This window comes from Apodemus sylvaticus, chromosome 5 (genome assembly GCF_947179515.1).
Source record: "Apodemus sylvaticus chromosome 5, mApoSyl1.1, whole genome shotgun sequence".
Classification (NCBI taxonomy): Eukaryota; Metazoa; Chordata; class Mammalia; order Rodentia; family Muridae; genus Apodemus; species Apodemus sylvaticus.
Genome location: NC_067476.1, coordinates 86,805,190 through 86,831,423, shown reverse-complemented (window position 1 = coordinate 86,831,423; position 26,234 = coordinate 86,805,190). Strand labels below are relative to the sequence as shown.

General features: G+C 37.2%; 1 protein-coding gene across 1 annotated transcript in view; it reads right to left on the bottom strand.

Annotated features, from left to right (window-relative positions):
* Ccdc73 (coiled-coil domain containing 73) overlaps positions 1 to 26,234 on the bottom strand; it is a 99,152-nt gene that overhangs the window by 38,111 nt on the left and 34,807 nt on the right. The window contains exons 6-8 of the mRNA XM_052183131.1: positions 25,478 to 25,516; positions 22,123 to 22,258; positions 21,822 to 21,901 (exon numbers count right to left, since the gene is read on the bottom strand). Of these exons, the coding sequence (XP_052039091.1) occupies positions 21,822 to 21,901; positions 22,123 to 22,258; positions 25,478 to 25,516 (255 nt within the window). The remainder of the gene's footprint in view (positions 1 to 21,821; positions 21,902 to 22,122; positions 22,259 to 25,477; positions 25,517 to 26,234) is intronic.

Genomic DNA, 26,234 nt, shown 5'->3' with positions numbered 1-26,234 from the left:
AGGGAGAAAGTTTCTGAACAGAACACCAATAGCGTATGCTCTAAGAGCAAGAATTGACAAATGGGACCTCATAAAATTACAAAGTTTCTGTAAGGCAAAGGACACCATCAAGAAGACAAATCGGCAACCAACAAATTGGGAAAAGATCTTCACCAATCCTACATCAGATAGAGGGCTAATATACAATATATATAAAGAACTCAAGAAGTTAGACTCCAGAAAACCAAACAACCCTATTAAAAAATGGGGTACAGAGTTAAACAAATTCTCACCTGAAGAACTTTGGATGGCAGAGACGCATCTTAAAAAAATGCTCAACTTCATTAGTCATTAGGGAAATGCAAATCAAAACAACCCTGAGATTTCACCTTACACCACTCAGAATGGCTAAGATTAAAAATTCAGGAGACAGTAGGTGTTGGAGAGGGTGTGGAGAAAGAGGAACACTCCTCCACTGCTGGTGGGGTTGCAAATTGGTACAACCACTCTGGAAATCAGTCTGGCGGTTCCTCCGAAAACTGGGCACCTCACTTCCAGAAGATCCTGCTATACCACTCCTGGGCATATACCCAGAGGATTCCCCACCATGTAATAAGGACACATGCTCTACTATGTTCATAGCAGCCCTATTTATAATTGCCAGATGCTGGAAAGAACCCAGGTATCCCTCAACAGAAGAGTGGATGCAAAAAATGTGGTATATCTACACAATGGAGTACTATTCAGCCATTAGAAACAATGAATTCATGAAATTCTTAGGCAAGTGGATGGAGCTAGAGAACATCATACTAAGTGAGGTAACCCAGACTCAAAATGTGAATCATGGTATGCACTCACTAATAAGTGGATATTAACCTAGAAAACAGGAATACCCAAAACATAACCCACACATCAAATGAGGTACAAGAAGAAAGGAGGTGTGGCCCCTTGTTCTGGAAAGACTCAGTGAAGCAGTATTCGGCAAAACCAGAACGGGGAAGTGGGAAGGGGTGGGTGGGAGGAGAGGGGAAGAGAAAGGGGCTTATGGGACTTTCGGGGAGTGGGGGGCTAGAAAAGGGGAAATCATTTGAAATGTAAATAAAAAATTATATCGAAGGAAAAAAAAAGAAAAAAAAAGACCTTTAAATAGGTCACATTTACACGGGTATTATAAAACTGACTGAGTATCCTTCTATACTTGCTTACTACTTCATGTTTACACTTCACATCTTTTAAATTTTTTTTTATTTATATACTATGAGTACACTCTCTCTGTCTTCAGACATACCAGAAGAGGGCATCAGGTCCCATTACAGATGGTTGTGAGCCACCATGTGGTTGCTGGGAACCATCTATAATGGGATCTGATGCCCTCTTCTGGTGTTTCTGAAGACAGAGACAGTGTACTCACATACATAAAATAAGTAAATCTTTTTTTAAAAGGATGAAACCACCAAGTGGTTTTATGAGATTTAGAAATATGTACTAGATAATTTGCATAGAGTTAGTCATCAGAAAAAACTTGAAGGAAGGTCAAACAACAGATGAGTCTGAAAGAATTTCAAACTTTCCTATTGGGAAGATACCTAGAAACAGATGAGGCTGCTCAGCCATTGTGTAGGCGTACACAGCTTACCTGAAATTATGATGCAGAAAAGTTGAGCCCATCAGAACTACATTAATCTGATTTTAATTTTCATTTCATTTGCAAGTTGCAGTGCATCCATGCAGGTCTATAGCCTGTTAAATTTTCTAAGGTGACTGTGTATTTCATTATTTATATTTATTACAGATACAGAGACAGGATAGCATGTATTATTATCTACAAAAGAGAACAAGATGGGAAGAGAAAGCAACATCAGTATGTTCCAAACCATGAGCCTCTTTAAGAAGACTAACAGAAAGGCTTAGTTCTAAGCTAGCTCAATAAAACTATTACATGTGGCGCAAACCCACCAGGGATCTGCCTGTGCCCAAGACCTGTGCACATAGGTGTTTCATCTGCCAGCCGGCCTGTCATGGGGCCTGTGTCCTACGTGGAGATCAGCAGAGGGGATGACTCCCCACCACCATCTTCCTTGCCTGCCGGGGCAGAAAAGCAGCACCAGGTACTGAGATATCCAGAGGTTAAGATCTCTGGGGGCGCAAACCGCCAGGGGTCTGCCTGCACCCAGGACCTGAGCGCATAGGTGGTTTGTCTACCAGCCTGCCTGTCATGGGGCCTGTGTCCTACGTGGGGATCAGCAGAGGGAGTGACTCTCTGCCTCCACTATCTTCGCCCAACAGAGCAGTCGGGGAACACCTGGTTCACTGAGACAACCCAAGTATAACATTGCTTGAGGCAAGAATCAGCAGGGTTCCAAGAGCACAAAAGATAAAGGCAGCACATCAGCAATCTGGGACAGAGGAAACCCAGGCATCCAGTGTCTCAGAAATAGCCTTAAAGGTTCATAGGAGGTTTAAGCACCAGTCAGTGACAATAAGACCATCTAACACCAGTGAGAACTAGATGGCTAAAGGCAAACATAGGAACATTACCAACAGAAACCAAGGCATTATGGCAGCATCTGAACCAAATTCTCCAACAACAGCAAGTCCTGGATACCCCAACACACCAGAAAAACAAGAGTTGGATTTAAAATTACTGGTCAGGATGCTGTTAGAGGAACACATGAAGGACATAAATAAATCTCTTAAAAAAATTCAGGAGAAAAATGATCAAAAGCTAGAAGCCCTTACAAGGGAAACACAAAAATCACTTAAAGAAATTCAGGATAATATGGGTCAAAAGATAATAGCCAATAAGGAGAAAATGCAAAAATCACTTAAAGAAATACAGGAGAACTTTGATCAACAGGCAGAAGTCATGAAAGAGGAAACACAAAAAACTCTCAAAGAATTACAGGAAAACACAAACAAGCAAGTAAAGGAACTGAGAAAAAACATCCAGGATCTAAAAACAGATATAGAAACAACTAAGAAATCGCAAAGGGAGACAACTTTAGAGATAGAAAATCTTGGGAAGAAATCAGGGGCCTTAGATGCCAACAACAGAATACAAGAGATAGAAGAAAGAATCTCAGATGCTGAAGATACCATAGAAACCATGGACTCAACAGTCAAAGAAAATGCAAAATGCAAAAAGCTTGTAACCCAAAACATCCAGGAAATCCAGGACACAATGAGAAAGCCAAACCTAAGGATTATAGGCATTGATGAGAGTGAAGATTTACAACTTAAAGGGCCAGCAAATATCTTCAACAAAATTATGGAAGAAAACTTCCCTAACCTAAAGAGAGAGATGCCCATGAATATATAAGAAACCTACAGAACTCCAGACAGACTGGACCAGAATAGAAATACCTCCCGTCACATAATAATCAAAATCCCAAATGTACTGAACAAAGAAAGAATACTAAAGGCAGTAAGAGAAAAAGGGCAAGTAACATATAAAGGAAGACCTATCAGAATTACACAAGACTTCTCACCAGAGACCATGAAAGCTAGAAGATACTGGGCAGAGCTCATGCACACTCTAAGAGAACACTAATGCCAGCCAAAAATACTATACCCAGTGAAACTCTCAATCACTATACATGGAGAAACCAAGATATTCCATTACAAAACCAAATTTACACAATTTCTTTCCACAAACCCAGCCCTACAAAGGATAATAGGGAGAAATCACCAATACGAGGGAAACTATACCCTGAAAAAAGCAGGATAATAACCTTCTTTCATAAAACCCAAAAGAAGATAACCACACAAGTATAAAATTAACATCAAAAATGATAGGAAGCAATCATCACTACTCCTTAATATCTCTTAGCATCAATGGACTCAATTCCCCAATAAAAAGACATAGACTAACAGACTGGATACATAAACAGGACCCTACATTTTGCTGCATGCAGGAAACACACCTCAATGTCAAAGACAAAAACTACCTTAGGGTAAAAGGCTGTTAGATAATTCTACAAGCAAATGGTCTCAGGAAACAAGCCAGAGTTGCCATTCTAATATCAGATAAAATTGACTTTCAACCTAATGTCATCAAAAGAGACATGGAAGAACACTTCTTGCTGGTCAAAGGAAAAATCCACCAAGAAGAACTCTCAATCCTGAACATCTATGCTCCAAATGCAAGGGCACCCTCATTCATAAAAGAAACTTTACTAAAGCTCAAAGCACACATTGCACCTAACACAATAATTTGTGGGTGACTTCAACACCCCACTCTCCTCAATGGACCGATCAGGAAAACAGAAACTAAACAGGGAGACAGTAAAACTAATTGAAGCTTTGGACCAATTAGATTTAACAGATATATATATATAGAACTTTCAATCCCGAAGCAAAAGAATATACCTTTTTCTCAGCACCTCATGGTACCTTCTCCAAAATCGATCATATAAGTTGGTCACAAGACAGACTTCAATGAATATAAGAAGATCGAAATAATCCCATGCCTCTTATCAGATCACTATGGACTAAGACTGGTCTTCAATAGCAACAAAAACAACAGAAAGCCCACATATACATGGAGGCTGAACAATACTCAATGATACTGGTCAAGGAAGAAATAAAGAAAGAAATCAAAGACTTTTTAGAATTTAATGAAAATGAAGGCACAACATACACAAATTTATGGGACACAATAAAAGCAGTTCTAGGAGGAAAACTCACAGCTTTGAGTGCCTCCAAAAAGAAATTGGAGAGAGCATACACTAGAAGCTTAACGGCACAACTGAAAGCCCTGGAACAAAAAGAAGCTAATTCACCCAGGAGGAGAAGAAGACAAGAAAACATCAAACTCAGGGCTGAAATCAATCAAGTAGAAACTAAGAGAGCCATACAAAGAATCAACAAAACCAGGAGTTGGTTCTTTGAAAAAAATCAACAAGATAGATAAACCCTTAGCCAAACTAACCAAAGGGCACAGAGACAGTATCCAAATTAACAAACTTAGAAATGAAAAAGGAGACATAACAACAGAAACTGAGGAAATTAAAAAATTATCAGATCCTACTACAAAAGCCTGTACTCAACACAACTGTAGAATCTGGATGAAATGGACGATTTCTTAGACAGATACCAAATACCAAAATTAAATCAGAATCAAACAGATCATCTAAACAGACCCATAACCCCTAACGAAATAGAAAGGGTCATAGAAAGTCTTCCAACCAAAAAAAGCACAGGACCAGATAGTTTCAGTGCGGAATTCTATCAGACCTTCAAAGAAGACTTAACACCAATACTCTTCAAACTATTTCACCAAATAGAAACAGAAGGAACACAACCCAACTCGTTCTATGAAGCCACAATTACCCTGAAACCAAAACCACACAAAGATCCAACAAAGAAAGATAATTTCAGGCCAATATTCCTTATGAATACCGATGCAAAAATACTCAATAAAATTCTTGCCCACCGAATCCAAGAACACATCAAAACAATCATCCACCATGATCAAATAGGCTTCATCCCAAGGATGCAGGGATGGTTCAATATACAGAAATCCATCAATGCTATCTACTACAGAAACAAACTCAAAGAAAAAAAACCACATGATCATTTCATTAGATGCTGAAAAAGCATTTGACAAAATTCAGCATCCTTTCATGATAAAAGTCTCGGAAAGAACAGGAATTCAAGGCCCATATCTAAACATAGTAAAAGCAATATACAGCAAACCAGTAGCCAACATCAAACTAAATGGAGAGAAACTTGAAGCAATCCCACTAAAATCAGGGACTAGACAAGGCTGCGCCCTCTCTCCATATCTTTTCAATATAGTTCTTGAAGTCCTACCTAGAGCAATTAGACAACATAAGGAGGTCAAACGGATACAAATTGGAAAGGAAGAAGTCAAACTATCACTATTTGCAGATGATATGATAGTATACTTAAGAAACCCAAAAAACTCTACCAGAGAACTCCTACAGCTGATAAACAACTTCAGCAAAGTGGTTGGTTACAAAATCAACTCAAGCAAATCAGTAGCCTTTCTATACTCAAAGGATAAGCAGACTGAGAAAGAAATTAGGGAAATGACATCCTTCACAATAGCCACAAACAGCAGAAAGTATCTTGGGGTGACTCTAACCAAACAAGTGAAAGACCTATACCACAAAAACTTTAGATCTCTGAAGAAGGAAATTGAAGAAGACCTCAGAAAATGGAAAAATCTTCCATGCTCGTGGATTGGCAGGATTAATATAGTTAAAATGGCCATCTTGCCAAAAGCAATCTACAGATTCAATGCAATCCCCAACAAAATCCCAACTCAGTTCTTCATAGAGTTAGAAAGAGCAATTCTCAAATTCATCTGGAACAACAAAAAACCCAGGATAGCTAAAACTATTCTCAACAATAAAAGAACTTCTGGGGGAATCAGTATCCCAGACCTCAAACATTACTACAGAGCAATAGTGATAAAAACTGCATGTTATTGGTACAATGTCAGGCAAGTAGATCAATGGAATAGGATTGAAAACCCAGAAATGAACCCCCACACCTATGGTCACTTGATCTTCGACAAAGGAACTGAAAACATCCAGTGGAAAAAAGATAGCCTTTTCAACAAATGGTGCTGGTTCAACTGCAGGTCAGCATGCAGAAGAATGCAAATTGATCCATTCTTATCTCCTTGTACTAAGCTCGACTCCAAGTGGATCCACATAAAACCTGACACACTGAAACTAATAGAAAAGAAACTGGGGAAGACCTTTGAGGACATGGGCACAGGGGAAAAGTTCCTGAACAGAACACCAATAGCTTATGCTCTAAGATCAAGAATTGACAAATGGGACCTCATAAAATTACAAAGTTTCTCTAAGGCAAAGGACACTGTCAAAAGGACAAAATGTCAACCAACAGACTGGAAAAGGATCTTCACCAACCCTAAATCTGACAGATGACTAATATCTAATATATACAAAGAACTCAAGAAGGTAGACCCCAGAGAACCAAATAACCCTATTAAAAAGTGGAGTACGGAGCTAAACAAAGAATTTTCACATGAAGAACTTCGAATGGCTGAGAAGCACCTTAAGAAATGTTCAACATCATTAGTCATTAGGGAAATGCAAATCAAAACAACCCTGAGATTTCACCTCATACCAGTCAGAATAGCTAAGGTTAAAAACTCAGCAGACAGCAGGTGTTGGCGAGGATGTAGAGAAAGAGGAATACTCCTCTGCTGCTGGTGGGATTGCAAGATGATACAACCACTTTGGAAATCGTCTGGCGGTGTCTCAGAAATCGGGGCATGACACTTCCGGAGGACCCTGCTATACCACTCCTGGGCATATACACAGAGGATTCCCTGGCATGCAATAAGGACACATGCTCCACTATGCTCATAGCAGCCCTGTTTGTAATAGCCAGAAGCTGGAAAGAACCCAGGTGTCCCTCAGTGGAGGAATGGATAAAAAAAATGTGGTATATCTACACAATGGAGTTCTATTCAGCCATCAGAAACAATGAATTCATGAATTTCTTAGACAAATGAATGTATCTGGAGAACATCATACTAAGTGAGGCAACCCAGTCTCAAAAGATCAATCATGGTATACACTCACTGATAAGTGGATATTAGCCTAGAAATGTGGAATACCCAAGATATAATCCACATATTAAATAATGTACAAGAGGAATGGAGGAGTGGCCCCTGGTTCTGGAAAGACTCAGTGCAGCAGTATAGGGGAATACCAGAACAGGGAAGTAGGAAGGGTTGGATGGGGGAAATAGGAGGAGGGAAGAGGGCTTATGGGACTTTCGGGGAGTGGGGAGCCAGAAAAGGGGAAATCATTTGAAATGTAAATAAAAATATATTGAATAAAAAATGAGTAAAAAAAAAAACAAAACAAAACTATTACATGCTCGTATCTCATACCTCTGTTTCTTTCATTCCAACTGCTTACTCTGTATTTCATTTTTGCTACTCTTTTTCTAGTAGACCATCATTTCTTCTTTTCTTCAGTGAAGTAAACAGTCGGAACGAAAGAAATAGAGACATGGAATATGAGCATGTACTTGTTCTACTGAGCTAGGCATGGTGGCGTACTTAAAGAACCCTGCTCTACAAGCTCCTTGAGGAAAAGTATCTTGTTCCACAACTTATATCCAACACACCTATCTCTGGAAATTAATAAGAATTAAAAGGTGTAATGAATATGAGTAGTAAAGAATGATAAATATGAAGAAGCTAAGATTTACCATTGTTTAAAATAAATTTGATCAATTTTGACTTATTCAGCATAAAGTAAAGGGCAATAAAAACACTTGATGAAGGCACTCAAAGTCAGCAAAACAGAGTACTGTTAATGGTACAATAGATACAGCCAACTTACAAGACTGCTTAGAAAGTAGTGGACTAGCCAGGCAGTGGTGGTGCATGCCTGTAATCCCAGCACTCTGGGAGGCAGAGGCAGGCGGATTTCTGAGTTCAAGGCCAACCTGGTCTACACAGTGAGTTCCAGGACAGCCAGGGCTATACAGAGAAACCCTGTCTCAAAAAAACCAAATCCCAAAAAGAAAGAAAGAAAGAAAGAAAGAAAGAAAGAAAGAAAGAAAGAAAGAAAGAAAGAAAGAAAGAAAGAAAGAAAGAAAGAAAGAAAGAAAGGGAAGGAAGAAAGGGAAGGAAGGAAGGAAGGAAGGAAGGAAGGAAGGAAGGAAGGAAGGAAGGAAGGAAGGAAAGTAGTGGAGTGAGTGTAGTGCTGAGCATTTATGTGAATTAGCCAGCTTTTCTCTAGTCAAGAAACCGACACAGCACTTCAGATCCATGGCCTAAGGACTTCCTGGTGTTAAGTATCAGCAGGTCAGTGAAGTTTTATTAGCAAATTGGAAAAACAAAGCTTAGCAGATGTGAGTTATCAGCACTGTGTTAACTTTAAAAGAACACTATATTTTTTAACTGAAAAATAATCTTGACTGTTATAATCAAGAATCCCCCCACTGTGAGTATAAAATAGGATAATTCCTCATTTTAAGTCTACACTAAGTATATTTTGGTCAGCAAACAATATAATGAATGAATCATTATTCTAGTCTGCCATAGGCTAAATGTTCTTTGAACTTATTGAACAAGTTATTGTTTTTTTGTTTTTTTGTTTTTTTTTTTTACCATTTTTAGCATTGGTAAATATAAAGAGTTGGGTGCCAGTTAAAATGACTATGGAAGGTGATAGAAGGGAAGATAAATTTAGCTTCACAAGGTAAGGTCTTAAGATGTATAAAATTAATGCAAAGGTAAAATATCTGCTAAAGGATCCTAAAGTTTTCATCTCAACTCAGATTTCCAGAATACTGACAGATACTCATATTATGCATTATTTAATGTAGTAATATCTCTTATATTCAAATGGCTGAAGAAAACATCTTTTCTTTGATTTTCAATTATGTGTATATGTATGGGAGTGTGGATGCCTATGGGATACAGGGAGGGCAGTGGCCCCCTAGAGCTTGAGTTACAGGCAGTTGTCAGTCATCCAACAAAGGTGCTAAAGACCAAACCTGGGTCTTCTAGGAGAACCAGCAAGCACTCTTAACCACTGAGCCATCTCTCCAGCCCCAACTGATTCTACTTTTTAAATTTTTATTTTACTTTTATTTTATATACACTGGTTATTTGACTGCATGTATGTCTGTGTAAGGGTGTCAGATCCCCTGGAACAGGAATTATATACGGACAGTTTGTGAGCTCTCTCTCCAGCCCCATGATTTTTCTTTTTAAATGAAACTGACTTAAATAAAATGTATATCTTTTCTTATATAATCACAGTTGCTTTCTTAGTCAAAGAGAACTCTCAAGGGAAAACTGATAATAGTTTTTGAAATTTTAGTTATTAGTTTTTTAATATTAGCCTTTCCTATTCCAAGATATAATTGAATTAAGTAAATAAAATTCAAACAAATTAGAAATTAAGTTATTCAATCACTTGTTTTATATTAGTGATGTGTTCAAGGTTCATTCCTAAGCTTCACTGGCCTGTTAATAAGAGGTACACAGCTATATAAGAGGAACAAAGCCACTTATATAACTTAGAACTCTCTGAATAAATGAGAATTGGTGATCTAAAGAGGTTTTTCTTCTTTATGGCAACAAAATGCAACAAACTTCTCTTCATCTCAGTGTTTTTCTTTTTTAAATTATGTTTGTTTAGCTCCTTGCGTGTGGGTGTGGATGTATGAACACAGCACAAGTGAGGATGTGAAAGCAACCTGTGGGCCCAGTTCTTTCTTTCCAGCACTAGGCTCCATGGGTTGGGCTCAGGTCCTCTAACTTGTGGGTACATGTCACCTGTCATGCCATCTCGTCAGTCCTCTTCCCGTATGTAACACTACTATGACATGAGAAGCTGCTGGAATTAGTTATCTCTTAGGAAATAACCTAAAATGTATCAATTCTCATTAAAATAATTGTTAACAAAATATCCTCTAAGTTAGAAGAAAGTGGATATAGAAAACTAATATATGACTGAAAAGTGAAAAAAATTATTTCATGTCTTCTCTTTCTCATATATATTAATTAATCTTAAAAGCATAATAAATTGAAATCAAAGACTTCCATGAAATAATTCTCCACTGAAAAGCTATGCTTTTAATTTTACAGGCTTTATAAGCTTTAAAATACTCTGAACTTTTAGTACATTGTCTGTTTTCTAACCATTTTATTCAAAGCCGTTAGTGTAACAGATAAACAGCACGTGCTTTGATCTCATGAAATTACAGCTTACAGTTCCTGCAGTCATAAATACCATGCCGTTTGCTCCCCACCCCTCCCTTTCCAGCACAGCAGAGTCTGCTTAATATCACAGTCTCCTGGAGTCTGACATTTACTCAGACAAACAGCAGAGGTCATGAATGCTGGCATAGATAATATCAGAATTCTTTAGGATTGCCACAACAGTGGATGCAGCATACAGAACTGCAATACCTAGTTTATCTATCAACTAAGTTTGATCTGTTTCATTTTGCTTCACACACACAAAAGGAATCCTACCTTATCACAAACCAATAACCTAACTGTTCTGGACAAAATCACACAGCAGTATAAAGAAAACAGAAAATTATCTCCAAGAAAATTAATGATTAGAAGTTTTCAGTGAGTAATCTGACCAATGTGATTACTTGGTTAGCTTCTGAAATTTTCAAAAAGATGGCTTATTTAGATTAAAAATAAAGACTATGTAAAAATTTCTAAAACATAAAAGAGTATCTAGAATGTCTAAACCCTTTGAAATTTTACAGCAGTAGAATTTAAAAAAAATACTCACTGAAGAAAAACAAGTAACTTCAACAAATGGTTCTGGAAAAACCAAATATCCACATGAAATTAGATCTGTCATTACTACCTGCACAAAATCAACTGCAAATGGCTCAAAGATCTCATTGTGAAACCCAAATGCTGAAACTTGTAGAAGAAAATATAGATAACATACTATAAGGCATAGGTGTAGGAACAAATGTTCTATACAGGACTCCAAATTTTCATGAATGAGGGTCAACAATTGACAAATGGATCTCATAAAACTAAAATGCTTCTGTACAACAAAAGAAGCCAAATGAAGAGAAAGCCCACAGAATGAGAAAGGATCTTTGCCAGCTATACATATGATAGACGCTTAATATCCATGATCTACAAAGGACTAAAAAACAGTCAAGAAAACAGAAGACTCAATTGAAAAACAGGCTATGGATATGAATAGTGTTCTCAAAAGAAGAAACAAAACTAGCTAAGAAACATCTCAGAAAGGTTCCACATCTCTAGCAATGAGGAAACTACAAATTAAACCACTTTGAGATTTCGCTTCAGTCAGAATGCCTAGAAAACAACAGGCAACAAGTGCTGGCAAGGATGTAAGCAGAAGACAATGCTCCTTCACTGTGGTGAGATGGGAAACTAGTCCAGCCACTCTAGAAATCACTGTGTACAATTCTCAAAAAAACAAAAATAAACTTGCCATATGACCAAATGACTTGACAAACTACTTCACAGATATTCACTCAACCATGTTTATTGCCACTCTGCTTATAATAGCTAAGAAATGGAAACATCCTTAATTACTGGATAATAAAAAAGTGGTACATATACTCTCTAGAATACTATTTAGCTATAAAGAATGATGAGTCATTAATTTTTCAGGTAGATATATGGAAAAAATTATATTGAGTGATATAACCCAGAAAGACATCTGTGGTTCCTAACTCTCAATCCTCAGGTATGAGTATATAACCTGAGTTACTGCAGACACCAGGGAGGAAAAATAGGACCATGGTGGATGGGGGGCTCTTAAAAGCATATTAGCAGAAGACAGGTGATTTGAAGGGGAAAATGGGAAAGGGGGGTTAGCTTGGAAGGGCAAGGGAAGGATATGGTAGGGCACACTTTTAATTCCAGTATTTGGGAGGCAGAGGCAAGTAGATCTCTATGAGCTTGAGGCCAGCCTCGTCTACATAGTGAGGTCCAGTCCAGCCAGTAAGTCACTGTAGTCTTAGCTTTAAGTTCTCTCTTATCCCAGGCCCTTGTGAGCTTCCTGTCCATAGTAGAAGTGAACTGGCCTGCTCCACATATGCTTCCTTCTCCCATCATGGCTTAGAAGCAAGTATGCCGAGGACTAAGGCTAAAACCTCTGCAATATGAGCTAAAATACATTATTTCTATTAATGTTTATTCAGATAATTGGTCACATGTATGAAAAAGATAGCTGACAGTAATGCTTGATAGAGTAACCAAAATTATCAATGCATAAGCAAGCTGCAGTACATGTAGATGGCCCTGGGAACCATGTGAGCAAACATAGTGACCTGTCAAGCAAGATGTGCCCATCGGTATAAGAGTAGCATGATTATGATGGGGTCACCAGCTTCTTTCTGGTTGGATTTGAGACATCCTGTGAAGATAGGAGGGAACTTGTAAAATCCTGGTAAAAAAAAGTCCATGGTTGGGGGGTCATAGGGCCTAGGAGAGAGCCGCTTCCTCCTCCTTCTCCTACTACTACAACTACAACTATGACTACTATTACAACTATGACTACTATTACTGTTGTGCTAAATGGCCATGTTTTCAAATTGCCTTTCAAGTTGCCACGTTCACATCAGTAAACTATTGATGCTCTCAGGCTTTGTCAAAGAATCTGCTTGTAGTAGGTGGAAGCTAATGCAGATACTCATAACTGCTTAAAGTGCAGAGTATTGGTCCTAAAAGGAACATCTATATCACCCCTCCAAGGTTCAGAGAACATCATAGAATAGGAGGTAGAAAAGAATATAAGACCTAGAGGATAAGAAAAATATAAAAGATGCTTGAGGTCAGGGATAGTGATTCCCCTCAAAAGTTCTCTTATTGCTAAGAATTGTTTTTGCTATCCTAGGTTTTTTGTTTTTCCATATGAAATTGAGACTTTTCATGTTTGAAGAACTGTGTTGGAATTTTGATGAGAACTGCACTGAATATGTAGATTGCTTTTGGTAGAATGACCATTTTTACTATGTTAATCCCACCAATCAATGAGCATGGGAGATCTCTCCATTTTCTAAGGTCTTCTTTGATTTCTTTCTTGAGAGACTTAAAGTTCATTTCATACAGATCTTTCACTTGTTTGGTTAGAGTTACTCCAGCCAGAGACCTGGGAGGTGAGAGACTCTCAGAACTCAAAGGGGGTAACCTTAGATGAAATGCCCAACAGTGAAGAGAAGGAGGATAGAGTCCATCTCCAGCAGAAAGGTCATCAAGTGGAGTCAAAACTCTGATCCAGAATTGTTTCTTTCTAAAAGGACTGCAGGGACAAAAGAGAAGAGACTGAGGGAAAGGAGGCCCAGTGACCGGCCCAACTTGGGATCCATCTCATGGGGATACTCCAAAGCCTGATACTATTACTGATGCTATGCTGTGCTTATAGACAGGAGTCTAGCGTGGCTGTCCTCCCAGAAGCCCAACAAGCAGTTGACTGAGACAGATGCAGGTACTTACATCCAACCAATGGACTGAAGTTGGAAACCCCTGTGGCTGACTTAGAGAAGGGCTGGAAGAAGCTGAGAAGGAGCGCAACCCCATAAGAAGACCAGCAGTCTCAGCTTATCTGGACCCCAGAGATCTCTCAGACACTGGACCACCAACCAGGCAGTATACACAAGCTGATATGCGGCCACCGACACAAATACAGCAGAGGATTGCCTGGTCTGGCCTAGGTGAGAGAAGACACACCTAACCCTCGAGAGACTTGAGACCCCAGGAAGTAGGGAGGCCTGGTAGGGTAGGTTTAGGTAGGGTGGGCTGGGGACATCCTCTTGAAGATGGGGAAGGAGGAATGGAATAAGGAACTTTCAGAGGGTGGACCAGGAGGAGGATAACAACTGAACCGTAAAAAATGATTAAAGATAATTTAAAAAAAAAAAAAAAGGAGCTGAAATGATGATTCTACAATGAAAACTTGAAGACTCTGAACAAAATTATTGAAGAGGACACTTGCATGCATGCTCATAGATAGGCAGAATTAAAATTGTGAAAATGTCTATATTACTAAACACAATCTACAGATTCAATACAATCCCCATACCAGTAGCATCCTCCAGAGAACTTTGAAAAACCTACTGAATTCATGTGGAAGTGCAGAAGACTCAAATGACTAAAGAGAGCATAGTAATGCTGGAGATAATACTATACAATATCAAATAGACAAAGTAGAGAAAACAGCATGCATGGTACAGGCACACAGACAGACATGTAGAGCAAGGAAATAGAATAGATAACCCAGAAATAAAAATACAAGTACAGACACAGACACCTATGGGGTGTTTTGTTGTTTTTTTTTTTTTTTTTTTTAACAAAACCATCAAAATGTACATTGGAGAAGAGACTCTCATTAACAAATGATGCTGGAAAAACTGAATTTCTATATACAAAACTCTAAACTAGGCCTTTACCTTTTACCCTGTACTAAAATCAATTCAAAATAGATCAAAGACCTTAATTTATGGTACAGGAAAAACAGTCCAAGATATAGGTATAGGTAAGGGATTTTTATTTATTTATTTATTTATTTTTTGGAATAGGACTCCAGTAAGGAGGAAATTGACAAATGAAATGAAATTAAGAAACATGTGAAGACTAACCTTGGGTGTCAACTTGAATATATCCTAAACCAACTGTAGTGAGAGTGGAGGAGAAACATTAAAAGAAATAAGAAACAGAGGCACAGACTATATGTAACAGGGACTAGCTGAAGAAGGGAGCCAGCTGACGGAGGGAGGAACACAGAGGGGGAGGGGAACATAAAAGATCAAAACATAATGACATATATGTATGATTATGCCATGATAAAACCCTTTATCTTAAATTTATTTTAAATGCTAAACAAAATTAACTGAAAAATAATTTTAAATGAATAATTGAGACTAGGGGGTATAGCTTAGTGTTAAAGAACTTATCTAGCCATGTATGAGGTTCCAAACTTAACTGCAGTGTTGTAAAACCAAGATAAAATAAATGACTCACTAAAAAAATGTGCTTGTTCACAACTACTGAATAATTACTTATATTTTCATTTGAAGTTTATGTTGATGAAAATAAATGGTTCTTTTAAAACTTTGATTTGCGATTCTAGGTAATTTCTTTTATTATATCCTGTTTTCTTATATTAAAATAGATACCCTTAAATTTCTCACATCTACAAAGCAACATTTATACATCTAAATTACACATAAAGCTTTTTTTTTCTTTTGATACTACATTTTATGTAACTCAAACTGCCTCTAATTCACTGTATAGCTGAAGCTGGCCTTGAACATCTGATGTTACTTCTTCAACCTCCTGAATGCTGGCATTATGCCTGGCCATAAAGCTTCTTCAAGCCATAAGGGCTAGAAATGTGACTATTCACTATACATTCTACTGTTCTTAATGTTTAGAGTCTGGAGAACATAAAGCTAATTTGCCCAAATTATAAGACCTACTACTTACATAATATTGTATAATGTGACAAATATAAATGGTCTTTGAACTCTGCTGTAATGTTATTAGATGGTGGTTAATCTTCATCCTGAGAAGTCTGCTGGTCTTCAAATGGAGTGACCAAAAGAAGTAGCCTAATTTCCTGGTTCTTAAATTATGCATTAAAGTATATACTGTTCATTGCAAGACTCCAAATTCTTCAAAACATATATGTCCATGTCTTTGGATGCTTAATAAAATACTAATCTTAGCAAAATTATACCTATAGATAGAGGGACTTCCAGTTTCTGTATGGGTATGTAAGATACTTAAGTACCAATCTATTCTAACAAGTAGAAGCCAGATCAAATAAAAAAGTCAGTGGTTCATAGATTTGTCACAAAACAGTAGATCCTGGTCAAATTGTTAGCCTAGAAATGAAGGTAGAGACAAACACAAAGAGTCTCCATCTACCAGAGCAGCAACTTCTGCAAGAACCAATGCCAGGATAGGAAACTCTGAGATGTAACTGAGCAATTGATGACAGTTTAAAGTGAAATTCCTGGATATAAGTCATAGGATCTGGGAACCTGCTTTTGTTAGCTTTCCCTCTAGAAGTTCTACTATGAACCCACAGTAGATTCTAGTTAATATTCTCCTTGTACAGAGAAGAAAAAAAGAACAATTTTTAAATATGCTTTAGCATTCTCTTCTTAGCAAGGCCTTCCTTGTGGGAAACTATTTTATAAAAGCCTAACCTGCTATGGTTTGTTTGTATCATGGCCATTCTACTTAAAAGAAGCAGAAACACCTAACTCAAGTTTTCTCCAGCCATCCTGCTCTATATCTATAGCTCAGGGAACATTACAGGAGACAGTAGTGAAAAGACTGTAAGAGCCAGAACACCAGGAATCCTGCTGTGAAGTAGTCTCTCCTAGAAATGTCTCTATGAATAAGACCAGAACAATGGAAATTATTAATGAACACACCATCCCCAAAAGGGGTACATTTCACAGGGTCCCTAGACAAAGAATTATAGGCAATTATTGAAGCCTTCCTTTTCCTTCTCCATCTCTTTCCCACCCTTTTCTACCTCCAAGACTAGAGAAGAGAGAAAAAAGGATAGAGAAGAAAGAAAAAAGATCCATGAAAAAAAGTCAGGGGCGAGAAAGGGGGCAACCTTATCTTTAAACTACTTCCTGCTCATCAGGGGTATCGAGTTCCTTGGGGCAAGTTTTATTTTTACCATCAGGATATCTAATTTCTTCTTGTTATTTCTTGTTTGTGTATGACTATTTAACAAACAGTAACCAACAACAGCAAACACATACTACATACAACCCATCTTGCCTCTCAGGACCTAGCATTTGTATACCCTCTGAAAAGTCCCTGGAATTCCAAACATCATACAATCACAGAGATTATATGCATCTGGCAAAATCATGCCCCTGCTAAAGCATGCAGCAAGTCACAATCAGCTGCTGTGGACAGTCTGAAGCAGTCCCATATCCCATATACATGGGATTAAAAGAAAAACATATTCTTACTATATTTCTGTATTTTTAAAAGAAACCAAAATTACACAGTTCTCACTACAATTAATGACTGCTGAGAGGGAGAATTAGCTTCTCCCAGGGACAGTTCCCCTAACTGGATATTCGGGACAAAGTGTTCAGCCCTGAAACCATGTACAGACAAACAACAAAAGCAAACTGACTGTGCTGTATTTATGCATGCAATAATAATAAAGAAAACTACATCAATTTAAGAATGTGCAGTGGACAAGGGAGATGTCAGAAGGAGGAGGGAAAGAGAATAATTGATGTAATTCTATTTTATTTTAAATATTTATAAAAATAAATAAAAATTTTATTTTAATGTATATCCCAGGTGGCTAAGTACCGGAGACTAGATAGGCCATGAGCCTAAAGGAAAATCAAATACTATTGTACTCAGACTATAACTGACACGTCATGACATTCTACCATACTTGCTCAGCCATCATCAGGAACTTCTTCCTGTCATAAATGGAAACAAGTACAGGGGACCCACACCTGGACAATGTACAGAGTAGAGAGACTTTGGGACACTGTCTTAAATGGGATGTCTCCATTAAATCCCTTCTCTCAGGGATCAGGGAACTCCGTGAAAGAGGAGGCAAAAAAATTCTAAGAGGCCATGGGGATGAATGACAGGAAGGAAACAGGTCTAGACACAACAGGACTGACACACATAAAACTCAGAGATTGGCGGCATGCATAAGTCTAAGCCACTCGGGCTCCCAGCACTGAGAAGGGAAGTAAGTATAAGCCCCATCCCTAACCCAGAAGCTGTTACTAACTATTAACTTCTCAGAAAGGAAAAATTACTTTTTTCCAATGGAGTCTCACTGGGTATACAAACCATACTTAAGTGCTTGGCCCCATGCCCAGATGACCAACATAAAACAAACTCAATGGTATTTTTGGAGCTGTTTGCCTATTTGTGTTTGTTTTGTTTGGGGGAGTGGTTGTTTGGTTGGTTGGTTGGTTTCTGTTTTGTTTTGTTTTGTCTCACAATGTTCTGTCAGGGCATTTTCTTTTTAACCTTACAGATATTTTGCTTATATATTATAGTTTCTGATTTGGTTCTTGTGGGTTTTCTGTGCGTATAAATGTATTTTTCTCAGTATCTGTGTTCTTTCCTCTGGCTCTTTTTGCTTTTTCTTTGTTTTGACTTATTTTATCTTATTTTGATACTTTTTAGATGTCTGTTTATATTCTAATAAAAGAAAGAAAGAATGTGTTTGGATTTGGGGGAAATGGAAGGAGCTGGAGAGAGGACAGTAATCAGAATATATTTTATTTAAAAAGTTTAATTTAAAAATAGAAATCTAGCCAGGCGGTGGTGGCGCACACCTGTAATCCCAGCACTCTGGGAGGCAAAGGCAGGCTGATTTCTGAGTTTGAGGCCAGCCTGGTCTACAGAGTGAGTTCCAGGACAGTCAGGGCTATACAGAGAAACCCTGTCTCGAATAAACCAAATTAAAAAAACAAAACAAAACAAAACAAAAAAAAAAACAAAACAAAAATAGAAATCTAATGTTCTCAACACAGGAAAAAGAACAGTACTATGAAAAATACTTCTTTTGGATTCATTAGTAGTCTGGACATAACTATAGAAAATCATGTGAGCTAAAGAATACAATAAAAGACAAGAAAGGAAGAACAGAACATTAAAAAACTATAATGCTCTTCCAGTTCCAGGTGCTGTGGGAGCCATGGGTTACCATGCAGACATGGCCGAGTCCAAGAACCACACCACACACAACCAGTCCTGCAAATGGCATCAAGAAACCCCTGTCACAAAGATACGAATCTCTTAAGGGGGTTGACCCCAAGTTCCTGAGGAACATGTGCTTTGCCAAGAAGCACAAGAAAGGCCTGAAGAAGATACAGGCCAACAACACAAAGGCAATGAGAGCATGTGCAGAGGCCATCAAGGCCCTTGTGAAGCCTCAGGCCATCAAGCCCAAGATACCAAAGGGCCCCAGCCACTAACTCAGCCTCCTGGCTTTCATTGCTCACCCCAAGCTTGGGAAGCGATACAAAGCTACATGGCCAAGGGCCGTAGGTTCTGCCAACCAAAGCCCAAGGTTCAAACCAAGGCAGAGGCCAAAGCTCCAGATAAGGCCCAGGCTTCAGCTCCAGCTCAGGCTCCCAAAGGTGCCCAGGCCCCTGTGAAGGGTCCATAGAAAAGGCTCCTGCCAATGTGAAGACAGATGGATGGCTGTGACACACCTACCCACACACTATTTGCAGATGACCAATGTCCTATGCTGTTTTTACAAATAAACTTGAGGCTAGATCTGTTAAAAAAAAAAAAAAAGGAGCTATAACAACTACAAATGATGTCACATATATAGAGAGGCAGTACTAGAATGGGAAAGGAAACAAAACAAATATGGAAACAATAACTGAAATGGATGTTAGACACCAAACTTACATCCAGAAACCAGAGAGGAGCGCCAAGCAGAATAAATGCAAGACAGTAGAAACTACAGCAGAAAAGGATCCTCAATAGGTACTAGCCAAGTTAGTCATCCTGCCAGATTAACTCTATCTCGTGTTGACATAAAATTAGTCAGCTGAGCACGGTCATAGGACATACTGGACTGGATGCTCCTCTCTGCTGACTAGTTTACAAAGTACCAAAAGATGCATGCAGGCTGCTGTGAGATGTCTTAGAGTTTCAACTGCTATGATAAAATACCATGATCATAAGCAACATGGGGAAGAAAGGTTTATTTCATCTTATAGTTTGTATTTCATCATCAAAGGAAGTTAGGGCAGGAACATGGAAGCAGAATAGGTTCAAAGGCAAGGGACAGGTGCTATACACTGGCTTGCTCAACCTGCTTTCCTATTGCACCCAGGACCACCAGCCCAGGAACAGCACTGCCCACAGTGAGCTGGGCCCTCCCACATCAATCATCAATTAAGAAAATGCTTATCCACAAATCAATGTAGTGGGGGTGTTTTCTCAATTGAGATTCCCTCTTCTAAAAGGACTCTAGGTTGTGACAAGCTGATATAAAACTACTCAGTAGTGCCCTGCATGTAACATTACCAACTGGCCAGGCAATGAGTACTCAACTGGTGCAATAGTGGCTGGTCTGTTTCAAAGTAACAAACTATTCCTGATTAGATTTGGGGTCTGCTCCAGAAGAGGGATTCACAGCTGGTACTATAAGCCCATCAAAAACACATGGTTGGAGAGGTCACAGACCTTATGGTGTTGCTGATGTTTATCAAGCTGCCTTCTAAATACTAATTGTTGTTGAGAGAGTATGTTCATTTCCCTATTCCTCTAAAGCAATTGCCTACGAGAATATTTACTAAGGATTAGCACACAGAAGCTGATAGAGTTGCAACCCATGGAGGATGAGATACATCTCCATCTGGCAGCAGAAACTGACAGCATTATCCAAATGATATTGATTTTGTAAGCCTAAATGATACAAAGTTGAAGGGGCCATGGTTCCAGAGAGTGCTGAGGCCAGGCAATGTGTGACAATCAAGAGCCATTACAAAGGTCTTGAGAAGCCATTACATGATGCTCTAGGAGGGAACCCTAAGTTGTAATGGAGACCCCAGGATCTCAATTTGATGAAAATTAGAATCATCCTGGAGATTCAACTCTATGGCTATGCTTTTGGGCTACTCATCAGTTGTTGAGAAGTCATAAATAAGTTGAGCAGACCTGTCTACTGTGGGTGGCACGATTTCCTTGGCCAGGATCCTTGACTGTATAAGCAAAGAAAGGGAGCTGAGCAACAACACGCTTTCATCGTGGTTGGTTTCTCATTGTAGGTATGATGTGATCGAACGTTTCAAGCTTCTACCACTTCAACCTCCCTACTAAGTGTAACTGAGAAAAACTGGAATTGTGAGCCAAAATAAATTCCTTTTCCCTTTAAGGCACTTTTATAGGAACATTTTATCACATTAACAGAAAAGTAAATTATAACATACTATAGAGTTTATAATAGAAATATGTTTTATATTCTTCAAAGTTATATTCAGTACCATACATTACCTAATACATGCAAGTTACTTAAGGAAAAAGAACAAAAGAAAGGAAAAAGCAAGCATACTATCTATCAAACTGGCACAGTAAATATTTATAGGCTATTTCTATTTCCCCAAGAATATATGTCTCTGACGGTAAGTTGAAGAAATAGTATTTTGAATGGACTAAAAAAAATCATCCATTATATTTGCAAGATTCATACATAACATGATTTATATTTTGCTAAGTTTCACCAAAAAAAATCAACGGTTTTCTAGTGATATTCCATAATACCCTATAAGACCAGTGATCTTGGACTAAAGGTTTTATTTTTGCTTAATATGTCAAATTATACCTTCTTTAAACTGTAAATTTCAGATTCTTGTTTTTCATTTAAAGTGGAGAGTCTTTTGTTTACCTGTATTGCTTCTTGTACTGTAACATAAAAATATTAGAGATGATTTTTATAAGTTGAACATTTCAAAGACAGTATCACTAATAAAGACATGAACAGACCCAATGCAATGTAGAATTATAACTTAATATTCATTAAACTTCCATTTACTAGTATCACATAAGTTCAATTTACTACTAATAAGGAATTCCACTTAAATATTCCCCACTAAACATAAAAGCTTAGATAAGATAGCACCCACCATTTTGTTCTAACTTTACATGATTCTCTCTCACCAATCCAAACTGATTTGTTACTGTAACATAGTATTTTTCAATTTCATTAAGTTGCTTGTGATGATCTTCTTTAGCTAGATGGTGTAAATGAGCCTTTTGTTCCTATTTTGAAAAGTAATTTTAAAGTTATACATATAAAATAAGCATACACATACACGTATAACAACTTCTGATAGCTGTCCTCTGACTTCCATGTACATGCCTTGGTACGTATATTTATAAAGATACAGTCATAAAGTTTTAAAATAGAATGACAAGGAGTCAGACAGATGAATCAGCACTTACCATCATCCTGGTGAACTGTTTTAATCTCCAGAACCCACATGGCAGAAAAAAAGAATCAACTCTCAAAGGTTTTCCTTTGATGTCTAAGTAAGTACATGGCCCACCCACCCCATCTCCCACACATGAAATAAGAAAATATAATAAAAAATGGAATGACAAGGACCAAGAGCAATACTTTTTAGTGACAGGAAGAAATGTAATATCATAGAAAATGTACTAAAAGTAGAGATATAATTGGTAAAAGTTGTATCCTACTCAGAAGGGTTTACAAATTTATATAAATTTATATCTACTTAGGAGGTTACTATTATCAATTACTAAACAAAAGAAAATAATGAACCATATTTAAACGTCATTAATTCCTCACTTAAGAGATTTAAAAATTCTTAGCAGATATATAAAAATTTGAAAAAAACAATTTCACTGGATTCTAATAAAATATTTTCAAGTCAAGAAAATTTTCACCAAAAATCCATAATTACATAACCTTTAAGAGAACACTGTCTGTTGCATATTAATGTATGATCCTACAACAGTCTCTTTAACCTTTCAGTTAAAAAGTAGTAAGTAGGTGCTCAACATCTACAAAAGTTAATAATCTTGTTGGTGAAAAATACAATGAAGTTTGGAGATTCCCTTCACAGGCACTCCCTATTCATATACATTAAACTGTAATATGCTTATTCCAAAAATCCTTTGCTGGAAGCCAAAGTAGAATCCAAGGAAAATGAACTTTCATTGATTTGTATAATATAATTCTGCTTTTTAGATATTGCAGCTTATTCAAAGGTCATGATAAATAAATAGTATTAAAATTTCTAATCCCACAGGTACCTGTAGCTCATCAGTGGCCATTTGAACCTGTGGGCATGAGGTATGCACACTGCACAGGCACAAATATATACAGGCCAACAATATAAACTAAAACAGTTTATTCTGAAAGAAAATATACTGTTACTCTGAAGTACATCAAAACCTTCAACACTGAAACTTTGTTTTAATTTGAGAAAGACATCTTTCCTCTAAGTCTTTCCTTAAAGGAGAATAATATACAGAAGAGAAGCTAAACATGGCTTAAAGGTCACTGAACAAGGTTTTATTCCATTAAGCAGACAGTAGTTACAGTCATGACAGTTATCTGTAGCTTTAATTATGCACATCAGTTACTTGGTACCCACTGAACAGGACTTTCTGTAGTATCCAACTATCTGCAGTGTTTCAAATTTGCTCTCAAATCAATGTATCTTACTATATTCTTATTAGTAATGACCATGATTTTTCCAAGATGAAATACACAAAAAGTATTTTGATTCATGATGTGTTAATTTCTGAAGGGACAAATCTCTATCTCTATAATCCACCTTTACAAGGAAGCCAATTTCTTTTTGTTGTTGTTGTTTTGTTTTTCGAGACAGGGTTTCTCTGTGTAGCCCTGGCTGTCCTGGAACTCACTCTGTAGACCAGGCTGGCCTCAAACTCAGAAATCTGCCTGCCTCTGCCTCCCAAGTGCAGGGATTACAGGCGTGCGCCACCACACCCGGCAGAAGTCAGTTTCTTGAACTCCTGTAGATTGGTATTTACTAGGAATTAAGTGCTCATCACTAGGGAGCCATGGACATCTTTAAACTTTCTCAATACTGTTTTATAATTATATGTTTTAGGACACTGCTGTTCTACAAGTTCTGTCTGGACACTACTGGGATGTCTGTCTTGTCTCCTGGCTCAGCCACAATGCTAAAGAGGATAGAATACAGTATATTGATTTCATAAAAGAAGAGTAAGTTGGAATTTTAAAAAGTCATATTAATTATTTAGAGATAGAATAATAAATGAAGAAATATAAGACAAATGCATATAAAAATATTTAGAAAATACAAAAATTTTCTGCTCCTAATTTATTGCTCCTAAATTAGCATAAAATATTTAAAATACTCAATATATAAAATAATTTAATGACAACTGACACAATGCTTTCAACTTTCAGAAAAAAATATGACATCACTCACACTAACAAAAAACTTGGAGACATTTCCATTTTTTAAGATTTTGAGTATCTGTTTAATGAAATTTTAAACTGGAATAAAATAAAATACATTTTATATGGCCTTTGAACCTTCACTTGTAGCCTTATCTCCCAAGTCAAAGGGCACTTTATTCAATTTCTCTATATTTTGTGTAAAACCACTGTAGCGTTGAAGATGACTTTCAGCACAAATGTCATGGTACTTACAGCTAAACTGGAATCTAGTTTTTCAGCTTCTTAATTAAAATCAGTTTAAAATCGTCTGACAATATTATCTTCATTCTCTCCAGTTGAATAGCAACAGAATCTTCACATCTTTTATTCAATCGAGCCTAACAATCTTTCTATGAGCTCTTTCATTTTTAATGCCTCAAAACATTTTCAAGAAGCAAAATATTTAATAGTGTTCAATGTTATACCAATGATCTTCATTATCTACATGATAGCAAATTGTACTCAAAAATCAATTTTACTTGCTTTACACTCTATTCCAAAGAATGAAGACTAGACTAGCATAAACCCACCCAAGAAACCTTCTGAAGATTTAAGTAGATACGTGACAATTCTGTTCAAATAGATACACACAACACACACACACACACACTCTCACACACATTTCTTGCTGAATCAAATATAGCTACAAGGGGGAATATTAAAAATAAGTATTCCATGAAATGTTATTCTGTCAAATAAATACTAATTTTTAAGTGCACAGAAATAAAAAAAAAAACAGCAATACTTAGCAAGTACCATATACTAAATGTAGAATAACAAAGGAAGAACACTGCTACATAGTTTATTTATTTTGTAATATGTAAGCACTAAGAGCTCTGCAAATAAATGTATAAAGTTTGTCTAAGCTATATTGCTTTGAAATTGTGGCAGCCCTTTAAACTGTAACAATAGCTAGTAGAAACTACTCTGTTTTTAAACTAAAAGTATCAAATTACATTACAATATTGCAATCTACATTGTGTACTGTCCCAAGTTGTAAAAATGTGTAATGTTCTTACCATTTCACTCACTTTCTTCTGTAAAGAATATTGAGAAACCTTGAAAAATGGAGAAATTTTTCTATTAAAATTCATTAGTATAAATTTCTGACATCAAAACTGCTACCAACTCTGGCCTCTATGTTTCATTACCATATTTAATGATTTGTGCTTCATTGTTTAATAGTAACTCTCTTTCTTACAACACCAGTACATTTAAGCCAGTATGGTGTCTTGCACCTATAATCACAGCACTTGGAGATAGGACCAAGCCAAGCCTCAGTTACAGAGTTGAGATCCTGTCTCACCCACTCTCACTACATATATTCCTGGGATACGGCATAAAAGAAACAGATCCCTGTCTGTAAGAGTGTATTTTCTGGTGCAGTAATAGTAGATAGACAGTAAGTGTAAGTACTACACAATGTTAAAGAATAATAACGTTTTAAAAATTTGATAAACAATGTCTGGTAGTGTTTGACATTTCACATTAGCTGTTCACTGGAAGAAATACTAAAGAACAAATACACAGGAATAAAAATTATTTTGGGTAAAAAAATAAATCTCATGACCCTTCAGTGAGTCCTGAATACTCTAGTATTTCCAGAACTTCAGTGAATTTAACATGTATGATAACAATTGATGTCCTACTCTATGGGACTCGCATAGCTTGTCATGGCTATATAAAACATAGTACTCCAACATTTAACTTCACCAGAGTTTACCTAAGCCCTCTCATATTTATAGGTTTGCATAGTTCTCTGCTTTTTAGCATTCT